Source organism: Mya arenaria, chromosome 17, assembly GCF_026914265.1.
Source record: "Mya arenaria isolate MELC-2E11 chromosome 17, ASM2691426v1".
Classification (NCBI taxonomy): Eukaryota; Metazoa; Mollusca; class Bivalvia; order Myida; family Myidae; genus Mya; species Mya arenaria.
This window is the reverse complement of record NC_069138.1, coordinates 20,299,286-20,316,473: the sequence shown is the minus strand read 5'-3', so window position 1 is coordinate 20,316,473 and position 17,188 is coordinate 20,299,286. Positions and strand designations below refer to the sequence as shown.

Sequence of the window (17,188 nt, the reverse complement as noted above, 5' to 3'; positions counted from 1 at the left end):
TGGTGGTATACAAATACACTAAAGTGGCGGTTGTAGTTGGTGGTATACAAATACACGAATATGGTGGTTGTAGTTGGTGGTATACAAATACACTAAAGTGGCGGTTGTAGTTGGTGGTATACAAATACACTAAAGTGGTGGTCGTAGTTGGTGGTATACAAATACACTAAAGTGGCGGTTGTAGTTGGTGGTATACAAATACACTAAATTGGTGGTTGTAGTTGGTGGTATACAAATACACGAATATGGTGGTTGTAGTTGGTGGTATACAAATACACGAATATGGTGGTTGTAGTTGGTGGTATACAAATACACTAAAGTGCTGGTTGTAGTTGGTGGTATACAAATACACTAAAGTGGTGGTTGTAGTTGGTGGTATACAAATACACGAATATGGTGGTTGTAGTTGGTGGTATACAAATACACTAAAGTGGTGGTCGTAGTTGGTGGTATACAAATACACTAAAGTGGTGGTTGTAGTTGGTGGTATACAAATACACTAAAGTGGTGGTCGTAGTTGGTGGTATACAAATACACGAATATGGTGGTCGTAGTTGGTGGTATACAAATACACTAAAGTGGTGGTCGTAGTTGGTGATATACAAATACACTAAAGTGGTGGTTGTAGTTGGTGGTATACAAATACACGAATATGGTGGTTGTAGTTGGTGGTTTACAAATACACTAAAGTGGTGGTTGTAGTTGGTGGTATACAAATACACTAAAGTGGTGGTTGTAGTTGGTGGTATACAAATACACTAAGGTGGTGGTTGTAGTTGGTGGTATACAAATACACTAAAGTGGTGGTTGTAGTTGGTGGTATACAAATACACGAATATGGTGGTTGTAGTTGGTGGTATACAAATACACTAAAGTGGTTGTTGTAGTTGGTGGTATACAAATACACGAATATGGTGGTTGTAGTTTGTGGTATACAAATACACTAAAGTGGTGGTTGTAGTTGGTGGTATACAAATACACTAAAGTGGTGGTTGTAGTTGGTGGTATACAAATACACGAATATGGTGGTTGTAGTTGGTGGTATACAAATACACTAAAGTGGTGGTTGTAGTTGGTGGTATACAAATACACGAATATGGTGGTTGTAGTTGGTGGTATACAAATACACTAAAGTGGCGGTTGTAGTTGGTGGTATACAAATACACGAATATGGTGGTTGTAGTTGGTGGTATACAAATACACTAAAGTGGCGGTTGTAGTTGGTGGTATACAAATACACGAATATGGTGGTTGTAGTTGGTGGTATACAAATACACTAAAGTGGCGGTTGTAGTTGGTGGTATACAAATACACTAAAGTGGCGGTTGTAGTTGGTGGTATACAAATACACGAATATGGTGGTTGTAGTTGGTGGTATACAAATACACTAAAATGGCGGTCGTAGTTGGTGGTATACAAATACACTAAAGTGGTGGTCGTAGTTGGTGGTATACAAATACACGAATATGGTGGTTGTAGTTGATGGTATACAAATACACTAAAGTGGTGGTCGTAGTTGGTGGTATACAAATACACTAAAGTGGTGGTCGTAGTTGGTGGTATACAAATACACTAAAGTGGTGGTCGTAGTTTGTGGTATACAAATACACTAAAGTGGCGGTTGTAGTTGGTGGTATACAAATACACGAATATGGTGGTTGTAGTTGGTGGTATACAAATACACTAAAGTGGCGGTTGTAGTTGGTGGTATACAAATACACGAATATGGTGGTCGTAGTTGGTGGTATACAAATACACTAAAGTGGCGGTTGTAGTTGGTGGTATACAAATACACGAATATGGTGGTTGTAGTTGGTGGTATACAAATACACTAAAGTGGTGGTTGTAGTTGGTGGTATACAAATACACTAAAGTGGCGGTTGTAGTTGGTGGTATACAAATACACGAATATGGTGGTTGTAGTTGGTGGTATACAAATACACTAAAGTGGCGGTCGTAGTTGGTGGTATACAAATACACTAAAGTGGCGGTCGTAGTTGGTGGTATACAAATACACGAATATGGTGGTTGTAGTTGATGGTATACAAATACACTAAAGTGGTGGTCGTAGTTGGTGGTATACAAATACACTAAAGTGATGGTAGTAGTTGGTGGTATACAAATACACTAAAGTGGTGGTCGTAGTTTGTGGTATACAAATACACTAAAGTGGCGGTTGTAGTTGGTGGTATACAAATACACTAAAGTGGTGGTCGTAGTTGGTGGTATACAAATACACTAAAGTGGTGGTCGTAGTTGGTGGTATACAAATACACTAAAGTGGTGGTCGTAGTTTGTGGTATACAAATACACTAAAGTGGCGGTTGTAGTTGGTGGTATACAAATACACGAATATGGTGGTTGTAGTTGGTGGTATACAAGTACATGAATGTGGTGGTCGTAGTTGTTGGTGGTGCAAAGAACATAAAAGTCGTAGTCGTCGTTGGTGGTTCTATAAAACACATTAAATTGATGGTAGTAGTTGGTGGTACTACAAATACATGAATTTTATGGTTGGTTGTTTGAGTAATCGCACAGTTTTAAATTAAGTTTGTGTAGAACCAAATTAACAATGAAGATTTAGTCCGAATAAGAAGGAAAGATAAGAAGTCGGATGAAAATCTCGTAACCGCAGAAGGGGATTCTCTGTGGTAGAGTGGTAAAGTTGTTGCCATAGTTGATGCGATGATGGCAAACTATTATTACTATTACTAGTATTGGTATTTACTGGCATATTTTACAAACACTTTTAGATACTGACAACTTTTGATCGAAACCGGTAAAACAATGTACAAATAGTCAAACTTAGAAGAGAAATAGAAACACAAGTCTACTTAGCAAGGTCGCTTCCGCAGGAGAACATTGTTGAGGTTTGGTATACTAACTAGTTCTGCGCGTTACGTAACATTCTATCGCATGTCATGCCTTGGAAAAGGTTTTGGTTATTAGATCACTGGTTTTAACATTAAGACTACAAACATCATCGTGCGTATGGGCCTTTACCATATTACTCGATATGCAGGCACCTGGCGATATTCATGCACCTGCCAATATGCAGGCACCTTGCGATATGCAGGCACCTGCCAATATGCAGGCACCTTGCAATATGCAGGCACCTGGCGATATGCTGGCACCTTGCAATATGCAAGCACTTTGTGATATGCAGACACCTGGCAATATGCAAAATGCAGGCACCTGGCGATATGCAGGCACCTGGCGATATGCAGGCACTTGGTGATATGCAGAAACCTGGCAATATGCAATATGCAGGCACCTGGCGATATGCAATATGCTGGCACCTGGCGATATACAGGCACCTGGGGATATTTAGGCACAAGACGATTTGCAGACACATTACGATCATTGGAAACAACATCTAAAGATATATGATCGAACTAGAAGTGGCTTACCGGTCGATATCCAAGTGTTGTTGACGCCAAATATTGGACACCGGTATTTATCTGAGTGCATCGAAGGTGGGGCTGCAATATAAAATACTTCTTCATTCATTCAGTGCTTTGATTTATTGCGTCTTTAAAAACACCCTTCCTACACTGCCCATTGCTTTTTTTTCAAGTATATTATTATTAAATTATGATACATTTAAACAGAATTTATCGATTTGCTTCCGTTCTGCATAATTTACATAAATATAGAGTAAAATGAATTTGCCTTGTATCATACAGTGTTGGACAAAGTATAGGTAAGTATATCCCTATATTGTTAGCTGATTTAACCTTTGCAGATCGTTTAAAGTGTGAAAATCCCTATATTGTTAGCTGATTTAACCTTTGCAGATCGTTTAAAGTGTGAAAATCCCTATATTGTTAGCTGATTTAACCTTTGCAGATCGTTTAAAGTGTGAAAATCCCTATATTGTTAGCTGATTTAACCTTTGCAGATCGTTTAAAGTGTGAAAATCCCTATATTGTTAGCTGATTTAACCTTTGCAGATCGTTTAAAGTGTGAAACACAATTGCTTTCCTTGTTGAAAAATATGGGTAGTGTTTCATTTCAAATATTCAGGAAATAAAACTGCATTTCTTTAAGATTTTTTTCCTCAAATTGGCTAATATTTGTGTTTCCGAAGTTCAAAAATCTCGTCTATGTGATAAAGGAATAAAAGTAGTAAAACAATGCACATTGTGGCGAATCCGTGTTCTAGTGGTTACACACTTGACTGTTATTCTAGGGATCTAAGCTTCATTTCTTTGCCAAAGCAACAAAATATATACAACGTCATCTGGGACGATAAATGGGCGTCCTGTGTGACAGTGTAATAGACTGGTGTACGTTAAGAACCAAGGTAACTCTTACCAGAGTTACATTCTGTCTTTGCACTGTGTTCCAAATATCTAAATTGACTAACAATATTCTCTGAGCACTCGCCGAATGGACATTGCCCAAGGGCGAGTATAAATAAAATCAAAACCAACTGAAATAAATACTTGTACCTTTCAAAAGCGGTAGGTGTCCATTACACATATGGTGGTGACAGCACTCGGCATACACTGGGTGATAACTCCTCTTACTTCTGTGCAGCAGGTCTTGTAAACTTCTATCAGATGATTCTACCTGGATTTCTCGTTTCTTTCGACCTTGGCCATGTATTGTCTCAAGTATTTTACACATCTACAAATATTCAAAATTATTTTGATAAAGGCGCACATTAAAGGTTAATACAATTTTAATTTCAATGCATTATCATGTTAAAATAAACTCATTTGACTTAAATATTCAAAAAAAAAAATGTATATGATTTCTTTACAGATAAAAATCTCGGGAATTCGTGGCCGCGTAACTATAAATAAAATCATATAAAAGCTAATATATATATTTTTTTTTTTTGGCATCAACCTTTTTTCTGTGCCTTTAAATATGGGTTATGTCAGAGTGTCCTTTGTTTATGATTTTTGTAGTCTTATTACAAGTAAAGCTTGACAAAAACTATGTCTACAATGTTTTTATCCATTTGCTTTTTTTCATGGACCAAATGGCATTGCGATCATGCCGTGTTTAACTGACTGAGTGTAGCTTCCGCTAGGTTGATTTGCAAACAGTACCGTAGTTGTTTTGTTATAAGTAGCTTATGCTTCAGATCAATATCTTAAAGAATAAATGTACAACTTGTCTACTGATCAGTGTAAAAATCCGAACGGCATTATTGACGCATAAGGAACGTTTTACAACAAACTTTGAGTGATAATGTCTGCCGGAAAATTGTCCTAGTATAATGTCTCAACGGTATATAAATTCTTAAAGTGATACTCTTATTCAAAATCAATACATACACATGTATAACAAACAGAAATTTTGACTGATTACCCTTTAACTTCGTACTTAATAATGCATTTATGGAAAATATTAGCTACTGATAATAAGATTGTAACCGTGAAATTGATAACAGAAAACGCAAATATATTAAATGATTGGTGAATGCTAAAAGATTTATTGCGGTCTACTATAGTCTCATAAGGTAGACATACCGTGTTTTATGATCATCTCTTTCAAATTAAACTCGGTATCGTTCAAAAGAACAATTGTTTTTGACATTAATTCATCTTTTATTAATATTGAAACAATATTATTAATTGCGGTAAATCTTATTTGGGAGTGCGTCTTTAAGGTCATTTTCTTTAGATATTGACTATTGACGGGACTTTTGAATCTGGTAAGATAATTTTGGATTTGACAGACTTGTTTTCCTTAATAAAGCAATAATATTAAAACAATATTATTAATTGTGGTAAATCTGATTTTGGAGTAATATATTATCATAATATGTTCCATTGTAACATCCACCTTATATGGCTTACCTGGTTGCTATGGCAACCGACGTTGTATTCAGTGTCCCCATTGAATTGCAGCATCTCATAAAAACAGGTCTGAAAAAAACAATGTTTAATTATGAGTTGACTTGAAATGTGTGCGTAGAACACAGATGCCCCCACTTCCAACCTTCACCACAATGGTAAGGGCCATAATTGATAAAATTGCATCAAAATTACCAGTTGCTTAACGATAGAACAAGGCATAAAAGGACTATAGAACCAAATCAACAAAATTTATGTATCTTTTATGCTTATGTTCGGAGTTCTTTGGTATTTTTATTTATTTTTCAAAATACTTTTGCTACCCCTGGGACGCCCCTCACGCAAAGTTTTAACAGCCGATGATTATGCTGTATATTATATTTCCGGCCCGTGGAAAAATAGTTCTCATTTTTTTTATAGTTTATTATTAACTCGTATTTTATTCCAAAAAATACGAACATTAAAAAATGAACTTTTATTATTGCATCTATGTCCCAAATAAAAACAGATAATGCACAGAAGTATTTTCAAAATGCACCAGTGAAATATAAACCCCCACCCCTGGCATGGAGGTATACCGAGGATAGTGGGGAAAATGGGCCGTGCTTTCAACTTCCGTGTGGCCCCGAACTGCCGCGTGAATGCATTGGTTGTGTTTTCGCGCCGAAAATAGCGGGGAATTGACCTTACCAAGGATGTCTCCGGGGTGCGGGGGCATTTGGCGGGGTTTTTACCAGCCAGCAATTGGCGGGGATTTTACCAGCAGTTTGTCCAGCAGTGCGGGGATTTTACCTGGGATTGGCTGGACTTGTAATCAAAGTCCCCGCTATTCTCCGGACCTGGGGGAGGGGGCGTGATTACAATTGACTGGTTCATAATACGTGACCAAAATTATATTGGTCATTATTGACTGAATGAAAATTCGGGAAGGTCGAACGTGTAAATAAAACAAATGTGAATACTCATTGGCTTAAAAACAGCTATCCAAAACAGTATCCAAGTTTTAGAGTTTGTGTTTATGATACATTGGTTTTCAGTCACAAATCACTGTCAGAGATCAGTGTGACAATTTTTCAGACGGGTTAGGTTAAAGCTGCACTCTCACGGATTGAACGTTTTGACCACTTTTTTTGTCTTGGAACGAGCCAATTTTTGCAAAAATCCCTGGAAACCTGTTATATAAGACTGCTGACCAAAAAGTAGATCGCAGATATTTACATTTTAGTTTAACAACTCATGTTTTATGCATTTTTCTTAAACGGTTAGTAACGGTTCTGATCTGAGGTGACCCATATTCACAAATGTTTAAGACAACATGTAGACAACAATTAATTAATTTTTATGACCGTGGAATTCTTTCTCCTAAGATTTGACCTTGTGACCTAGATTTTGACCGGGGATGACGCAATTAAAAAGCATTCAAGATATAATGCAGACAAATAATCTGGCCAAGTTTCATAAAGATTTGACAAGAATTGTTGAATTTATTACGTGAAAAGAAATTCCTAAGATGTGACCTAGTGACCTAGAATTTGACCCGGGATGACCCATATTAAAAAATATGCAAGATATAATACAGACAAGTATTCAGACCATGTTTCATCAAGATTTGATAAAAAAATGTTGAATTTATTACCGTGAAATATTTCTTCTCAAGATTTGACCTAGTGACCTAGTTTTTTGACCTGAGATGACGCATATTCATATATATTTAAGATAACATGCCGACAAATAGTCTGAACAAGTTTGATTACCGGCTAAAAACAGTGCTTCTATTGTTCTTTATAAACATAAAGCCTTGAACTACATGTTTATTAAAACAGTCAATAATTTTTATTCGTTATGTGTAAGATGTGTATGCTAAACAAAGTCTAGGATTTCATATGATACATATGTATTGTGTAAAAAGACTTATTTAAAATTATATTCAAACAATATAAGTACATTTTTACTGAAAGTATACAATACATAATTCGTACATGATCTGGCTCGCAGTTAATGGCGTTAGTACAGTGGTGTGGATGGCTCACGTGGTTACAGTAAAAACAACGTTGTCCCGGGAGGTGTGTGACGTCATCTGAAAATAATGACGTCATCACTATGCTGGTTGTTTTTAGAGGATATCTATATAAATCAAGAGGCACACTTTGTTTATTATTTTTACCCATTATGATTGTCACTCAGAAAAAAAACTGTAAGTATTTTGAAATATGTAATAGCTTAGTGTCAAATGAACGCGACTTGCAATAGTCATTTCAACTAACTATTGGAGATAATATACTTGTATTTGTAATGTATAAAGTTGAGGCAAGGTCATTAGAAAAAGATCGAAAATAATATTGCCACATAATGATATATTGACATCAGTGTTTTCTGTATGAATAGTCTCCACGTTTAATGTTCTGTACACAATAACAACTGTCACGTATTTCTTCCCTTAGCTACAACACAGCTTATGACCGTTCTCATTCATCAGTAGTTTGGTAATAATAAATCTAACGGTGAACAAGAATGCTTTAAACCAGGTATAAATATATACATATATTATACCTTACATAAATGTGTCCCTTCTTTGTTTATATAAAGTTGGGCGGTCCGTAAATCAATGTATTTTAATAAAATCCAGTTTTTATGACGTCAGCGGTCCATATCATGTTTTTGGCCGGTCCGGACCTCGCCAAAATATAATATGGACCGCTGGCGTCACATAGTATGGACCGCTGACGTCATAAAACTGGTGTGTGCTGCTTGCAAATTTCACAACGACATATTTCCGCAAGTAAACTTTATTAGATTTGTTCAATAAAACACAATAAAGGCGCTTTTAAAATTATTAATTGGTAAAAAGGTATTCGATATAATATAAGAAATATAACACAACACTTCGGGCCATATGGCATTATAAGGACCGGCCAGTCAGCCCCCGAAGGTGACTGGACCCATATACACCTTCGATGACTGACTGGCGGTCCTTTTAATATCATATGACCCTCAGTGGTGTGTAATATTTCTTAAATATGCAACCACAAAGTGTGTTTTCTGATCAGTCTCAATAAGAACGTGCAATCTAGTTTATTTTTCTTCGAAAATACCCTCTGATGTATATGGACGGTTAACAATGTATTGATTCCTTACATTTAACTATACTGCAAGTAGAAAGCGTAGTAATTTCAATTCATCAGTTAAGCCTAAGGACATTACTTTTCGAAATCGTTTGGAATATGCAATAATACACTTTACTGGGTATCAATTTGAATTTAGAAATGCAAGTTACAATATAATTGATTTCACTTTTTATGATAAGTTTTACAAACTACTTTTACTAATGCATCCGAGGCTGTTTTCAATGGACAATGGCCGTGGTGTTCCGATTGTGCATGCCTGCGTTTCACACTCGTACCTATCATGTTACAGTTGTTTGTGCAAACAGGATTGGGAATTACTGAACGTGTATTGCGTTCTTCAAAATTGGCGACAAGGAAAGTTAGTTTGAGTTGCGAATACTTTAATCATTAAACAAATGTTTGCATAAAATTGTTATACAGACGATGTATTTACTTTTGTTTGAGTAAATATTTGGATGTTTGTCAAAAAAAGACCCACACAAACACGACAAACATGTTTTACTCATTCCTATTTTATAATACACAACATTTTATTGGTCGTGAAGTGGATGATTAAGCGGGGCTTGAAATCAGCGGGAATTTGATAAATAAACTTTTTGTTATCTATGTGGGGATATAATAACAACCAGTATAACACCGTGTGAAAGCTAATATTCCCGGCCTGGGCGCATGTAAGTTTGGTTTGTGGTCACTAAGCCGGGGACAAGTGGGTTTCCACCAGGTACTCCTGTTTCCCCCCCACAACAAAAGACCACACGCTCGCCGAACATCGTGCCAACGAGAGTGATTAATATGATGTTGTAATGATTTGTTTCACAATCATTGTAAGTTCAAACTAATAGATCCACGTGAAATTAATGAACGAAACATTTAAAAATCCTCAATTGTCAGTGGCATTCACAAAAATTCAAACATCAAAATAGACATAACGTAAACAAACTTACATTTATCCGGACAACCATACATATTACAGAATTCCCCATCACAACAATGGTGACATGTAATGTCACGTGTAAGAAAATCAGGCGTTGTCAACTCTGTGACGTCACGTCTTTGAAGCCTTCGCAAGACGTCACGGCGTTCACGTGTTCCCCCTACTTCATTGAAACAGCCAATTCCATCGCAGTGCTGAAAAATAGAAAGATATTTTACTCCAACGTCCTTAGACTAAAGTGCAAGTTCATAAATAATTTCTCATTCCTTTCAAATACTCAAAGCTGCACTCTCACAGATATACCGTTTTTCGCAATATTTTTTTTTTGTTTAGTCTTGGAAAAAGAGAGAAAAAAATGTGTAAATATCTGCAAACCAATGATAAAGGATTGCTGCCAAAGATCAGATCGCAGAGTTTCATACTTCCGTTCGAAAAGTTATGTTTTGTGGCTTAAACCGGTACTAACGGTTTAAGAAAAATGCATAAAACATCAATTTTTGAACTTAAATATACAAATCAATCTGCGATTTATTTTTTGTCAGCAGTCTTATATAACTGATTTCCATGCATTTTCGCAAGAATGGCTCATTTCAAGACAAAACATAAACAAGTTGTCAAAACGTTCATTCTGTGAGAATGCAGCTTTAAAGATAAGTAACAAAATTGGCCAGTGAATTTCTATGAATATAAACATAGAAACGGACACATTGACTACTGTTATAATTTATGTGCGTTCATTCGTTTACGATGTAAAGGGGATTTCCTTTAAAGAAAGGGTGCACATGGACAATTTGAACCGGTACGTCGAATATTTTAGTGATCCGGCGTCATAAACATATATTTTTTAATTTGTTCTCGAAATATTATATAGGATAGGGGCGGGAGGATTGTTGAAGACTATTTAGAATAGAGTCATCATTCTCATGCATTCTGAACGAAATCATTAAAGTGGAATTACAACAAACCTGAATCAGTAAATACGTTGGTCTTATATACACCCGATTACTTGTATTTCTGGAGGCAATGCGAGTTGTTTTGTAAATCAATGATTTGTACCCCGTAATGCACCAGTCAATTGTAACCACGGCCCCCAGGTCCGGGGATTAGTGGGGACTTTGACATTCGGTCCAGCCAACCCCGGCTAAAATCCCCGCCATGCGGGGAAGAACAGATGGTAAAATCCCCGCCAAATGCCCCCCACACCCCAGGGACCCTGGGTAAGGCCCATTCCCCGCTGTATTTAAAGCGAAGACAAAACCACCGCATAACGTGTTATGTCTTGTCTGAAACGTTAATACCATTCACATACAAATTGAACATGTATCACCTCACAGTGTCTGGATATATATTTTCAAGTCTATGTAAACCTCCAGGAAACAATATCATTACTGTCAATCAAATGCTTTGCATAATTACGTATCTGATCAAAATATAAGTTCAATATGATACAGTCTAGTCATCTGTGTAACTATCAGGTCATACATGCATGATATGGAAACACTATAAATAAAGAAGAGCCAATAATTTCCAGTGTTAACTATTTGAAGAGTATTCCTCAATTATAAATCGTGGAACGAAATTATTTATAGATTATAACTACAAGGACAAGTCAATAAAGTCGAACCCCGTTGGCTCGAACGCGCTTGGCTCAATTTTCTCGTTGGTTCAAACTGGATGTTAAGGACCGACTTTATTTTCTACTAAATATAAGCATTCCCGCTTGGCTCGAATTACCGCTTGGCTCGAATTACCGAGGCTCGAGGTTTTTTCGCCCGTCTCTTAGAGTTCGAGCCAACGGGGTTCGACTGTATAACAAATTGCGTCACAGACAAAGCACAAATATATCTGTAGATGTTGGCGTTACCTCTTTTAGGCGGCAGCCAGCATTCACAACTGTCTCTCCGCCAATATCTGTCTCCTCCTCCACATAACACACTTCCGTGGCCTTGTTACATACAGCCACTCCAGAACAGTCGGCAATATGGTTCGCCTTATGGCACTGGGCACATTTGAACACCTCGTGGGGTGGGGGTATGTCTGAAATGTGATATGATATGATAAAAATTTGTACCATTCTGGAGGGTGTATTCTTTGTTTCGCATTTACAGAACAGAACAGAGCAGAACATAACACACATTTGTTTCATCGTGTAACATTATATATAAACAGTTGTTGCATGGGCATTTGTGTAACAGTCAAAACTGTGGAGGGGATGACATCTATTCTGTTGAAAGGCCGAAAGGACAACAGTTTAGATATTATAATTTTGCATGTGGTTACGAAGACCCTGGCCATTGAACAATTCTTAATAAATTGTCTGTTCTGTTTTAATCCGTTAATTTGATTGTTTATCATCATTTACGTCGCCACCATAAAATGACGTCATAATATATTTTGATTATATAAGTTATAACTCCAAACTCAACACAGCAGTTACTTCCCTTTGCAATACAGCAATCACTGTCATAACACAAATCACGTGATCATCATAAAAATCAAGCCATTCAACAATTTACAAAGGACATTGTTTCTATCTTCTTAAATCGTAAAATTATGAAATTTTAATCGCATACAAACGCTTACACAAACGTAAATAACCGAAATCCAAAGATGGTGACTCTTCAAGGGAAATTACTGCGTAGGAGATTGATATAACTAGGGTTATAACATTATGGACGTGACGTCATGAATGGATAGTGTTGTAATTGTATGTGCTTTTTCTATATAATGCGTTAAAAATTGATATTTCACTGTTTCAGCCAGTGAAAATATCAATTTGATAGTTTTCACTGTTGTTAAATTTTAGCCCATTTTCGGTTCTCGTCAGAGCACATAAGGCTGGGACACAATTTTAACGACGTCATTTCCGAAATGACGTTACGTGCGCATACATATTGGCGCATTTTTCTCGAAATGTTATTAAACATATTTTATACGTATAGTGCTAAACAACAGACCTGCTAGGTACAGCTGAACAGATGAAGCTATCCACAGCAAACCTACAAAAGAAGGTGCCGACATAAATACATTGCATAATAGGTCATTACGACACATACATAAGAAATAGTACACACCACTGAGGGCCTCTTTGCATAATAGTGACCGACCAATCAGACATACCGAAGACAACGGCTGGTGTCCATTCATTTTGTATTGGCTATCTGGAATGTCACGGTCCGAAGAGGCCTGCACTATTTTGTATATCAAACCACACTTTATAGTGATAATTTAAAGAGTTTTTTTATTCACGGAAAGTTATCTTATTCTGTAAAATACTCATGTTTATTATAGACGACAGTCTTGCTTAGACTGATGAGAAGTGTCGTTTCGAGTCTACCTAACCGTTACAAACAACTAATCTTAATTCAGCTTTATACAGAAAAGTGACCGGTCACTATTTTTTGTTGGTTTAAACAATATTAATTTCATTAATATTTGTTTAGATAAAGTACAAACAACTAAAGCATACTGGATAGCAAAGGGTTAACTGTGGTTGTAATGAACGAAAGTAAAAAGTGGCATATACACAATACAAAATTATCACGAAATAACTGAGAAGAAAGCTTGTAAGCTTAAACTATGCATCGCTTCTGTCACTCAAAGTGCTTGTAATGGTGTAAATGTTGTTATTATTTGTAAAATAGTTTTACATATTGTTATGTGATCAATACGTAATGTGTATGATAAATGTATGGATTAGTGGTAAATATATTGGGAGTGTGGAAACAGACTGAGATGGAGAAACGGACAGAAACAGGGAGATGCGGAGGGCATGGACAGGTCAGGTCATTCGTAAAATCAAGTTTATTCCAATATATATATATTAGGGAGATCAAAAGTGTGGCTTATATGGTGTGAACGTGGTTGAATATCGTTCAGTATGTCAGGTCCGTGGCTTTTTTGGTTCAAACAGTAGTAGCTGAAGTGACAAATGTCGGATAACAGATAGTTTTGTCTTTGAGCATAATATAGGGGACAAGTGGAGAAGAAATGGTAGGTGTCCTCAATCTCTCCACATCTGCAATAATGGCTATTGTAAATATGTTAGAAAACACATGTTCATTAAGATTACTACAGTGCATCCGCAGCCTTGCATGAGTGACACTCAATTTGCTTTTTCACTTCTAGCGATTTGCGATCTAGTACGCATTTAAAATATCTCATGGGATAAAAACGTTCCCAGGCCTTTGTTTCGACGGACTGCCATGAGCAGCTTCAATAAAATGTAGTAAGTGTGCTGCCAAAATGTGTGTGAGTTGTTATTTCCGCTATTTGAACATTATATATAGGGGAATGTGCCTGTCTGCTTGTTTTACGAGAGATGAGAATTGATTCGGTTGTCGCTGGGTTAATTTATACAAGCCCACACATAGATCTTTTCTATTTCACCATTCAGTTGCTCAGCATAGGGTCATCGACAATGATATATAGATTAGTAAAATTTAGTATCATATCCAAAAAGACATGGATGATTTTATTTCACGAACGATATCATTTATATATGAAAGGAATAGTAAGGGTTCAAGCACTGAACCTTGCGGAACTCAATTTCAGACATAAAACCAACGCATTATTTTCTTTCACTGCGATAATAAGTTTGCCATAATAATAGGAAACCGGTGTGCCACTTTCTCGAAGCTTGCAATTAAGACATGCATGCCATACGCGATCAAATGCTTTCGATATGTCAAGGAATACTGCTCTTACTTCTTCATTTTCATCTAAAGCACGGTAGAACGATTGGCTTTACTTACAAAACAGAATATTGGACGGTAATTACCGACATATTTGGTATCTGACCTTTTACAAATAGCAAAGAAATGAGCTAGTTTCCACTGTTTGAGTATTTTACAGGAACGAAAAGAGTATTTTAAAAGGTCCCTTAAGGACTCTGCGAGTTCAGTTACTTATTCCTTTAAAACATAGCTGTTTACATAGTCCCTCCCTGTTTTCTTGACAGTTTTCAAAAACTTTACATCAATAACATTTTGACGGGAAATATCAGAGGCATGCAAAGTTGGAACTTCAGGAATAGTTGGGAGAGGAATGTTAGGTACAGTTAGAAGAGTCTGTGATTTTAGAAGTTATTCAGAGGAGTTGACATGTCATTGTCACGGTGCAATCGTAGATTGGAGTGGGAGGTGCTTGGATACCGACGTTGGACTAGTAGAGTTTATAATGTTTTTAAATGTCATTTGAGGAGAATGTATTTTCCCCCAGTTTCGAAGAAAGTTTTTTATAATGTGTTTGTTTGACAGTTCTATGTTTTTTATTGTTCATTTACTTCAAAATCACATATATGACAGATATGTAAGCTTTAATACTGCCAGTGACACATCAACGTTGGTCAGTTTTATATCTCTTCCAAAGGGAGTTTGACAGGAATAAAATTTCAACTCAGAAGATTCAATAACAGGAGTAAGACATGTTTCAGTGAAGTCTTAGATATCAAAGCTACGTAAAGGTGAAATATATGCATATTGTAATGCACTATGCTTTTGTTATCATCATCACTTCACAATATGAAATTGGAATTGGATAATCAGGAAAATCACCAGAAAGGAATGAAACAATAGACAACCAAAATATAAAATGAAAAAGAGTTAAAGGCTTAACACATTTTGCCTGAGTTTGACAATAGCAGAACAAATCGTACCTCATTCGATATGTGTCTATTTAAAAGACATTACAATCATATTATGCCAAGATTAAACAGCTTTATGAATGAGAGTATCTTCATACTAACTGACCTGTACCACGGCAAAATAAGGAAAAAGGAAGAGAAAGAAGGAAGAACAGATGTATGTGGGAAGTACTTGAGTAACATAACAAGTTCTTTTAAATGGGAAGTTCCCTTAAAAAGATACGGTTTGTGTATTTTTTGTGATAAGGAAGGTAAACTACATGTTGAAAATTATACTGTTTAAAGACCCACTGTCAGTTATGTAAGTGAAGAATAAGAAGAATTATGTAAAGCATCATAAATGTATATATTTGTGTTATATATTTAGTATATGAAGCCAGGATCTTGATAAACATTTCATACTTTACTATTTTGTGTCAAGAATTAAGAAAAAATACATCATCCCTGAGGTTCAAAGGACATTGTAAGGACCGGCCAGTGAGCTCCCGAAAATGTTTATAGACCGAGGCGTGCAGCCGTGGTCCATTGACTTCCGGTGCCTGACTGGCCAATCCTTATAATGCCATATGACCCGAAGAGGTGTGTTTTATATCTTAGGTTATACACATATTTTATATTACCATAACCAGATTCTTTTTATTGAACGTCTAATCATGACTACTTGCGACAATTCTTCGCCGTTGTTAAAACCGTAAAGCCGCACTCAACCGTTTAATGGCGACAGCGGTGCATAAAATTTGAAAATATTTTGATACCTTAAACGTATTATTGAGAATGTGTTCACATTGTACTGTGCACAGCTGAACATTATAATTGGATTGAAACAGTCGAATAAATGATGACTGCAAAATATGATGTTTTGTTTTTGAAACGAATATCATTCCGCTTAATTTCTCAAATGTTCTTCATTTTGCATAAACGATTAACCACTTCTCATAAACGATACATTCTTAAGTCGTCTTTCGTTTGTTGTATTTTTAAACATCATTCTCAAGAGGTCATATTATTTACATTAGGGCATTATTCTTATCATGGCTGTCCTAAATATAGGATAGTACTTAATGGCATAGTATAAACACCTGAACGAAATACTCCTATCGTAAAAAAAACTCACAAAACTTTTATTACGACCATGTTTGAATATTTCAGAATTTTACTGAAGCAACAATATTAACGTTTGTATGTTTACAATCAGAACATAACTAAACATACCAATCCAACATGTCGAGCCTTTCATTTTAGATCGCTTTCACTAAATCCACTTTCAATTTCAGAATAGTTGTTTCCCCGCTGATGTACTGGCAATGTTATATATACCAGATAAGAACAGTGTCAACCAGAGGTAACATTTTTTCCTCCTTCCGCGCTATCATAGAAACGTAACATTGCGCATGTGGTCACTGAGATGTCAATGTAGCTACGATTTAATATATGGAGGAAAATGGACGACACATAGTTTTAAATAACTAATGAGTCATTAAACTAATCGGGTTTTTTTTCTGATCAATGAAGATAAAAATGAAATGAAATATGTATTTACTTTCTCATTTACAGAAGAAATGCATTTAAATACACACAGAACATGAGTCACTCGGAAAGTAAGCAAGTTAGAACAATAAAATAAATGAATTAAACTTAAAGGGACTATACACCAGATTGGCACCAAAATTAT

The 17,188-nt window shown here is 36.1% G+C and overlaps 1 protein-coding gene across 1 annotated transcript in view; it reads right to left on the bottom strand.

Annotated features, from left to right (window-relative positions):
* LOC128223260 (uncharacterized) overlaps positions 1-16,900 on the bottom strand; it is a 45,668-nt gene extending 28,768 nt beyond the window's left edge. Inside the window, exons 1-8 of the mRNA XM_052932550.1 lie at positions 16,729-16,900; positions 12,830-12,871; positions 11,737-11,909; positions 9,883-10,066; positions 7,793-7,890; positions 5,817-5,885; positions 4,455-4,632; positions 3,411-3,482 (exon numbers count right to left, since the gene is read on the bottom strand). Coding sequence (XP_052788510.1) covers positions 3,411-3,482; positions 4,455-4,632; positions 5,817-5,885; positions 7,793-7,890; positions 9,883-10,066; positions 11,737-11,909; positions 12,830-12,871; positions 16,729-16,753 — 841 coding nt within the window. The 5' untranslated portion in view covers positions 16,754-16,900. The remainder of the gene's footprint in view (positions 1-3,410; positions 3,483-4,454; positions 4,633-5,816; positions 5,886-7,792; positions 7,891-9,882; positions 10,067-11,736; positions 11,910-12,829; positions 12,872-16,728) is intronic.
* Positions 16,901-17,188: the final 288 nt, after the last annotated feature.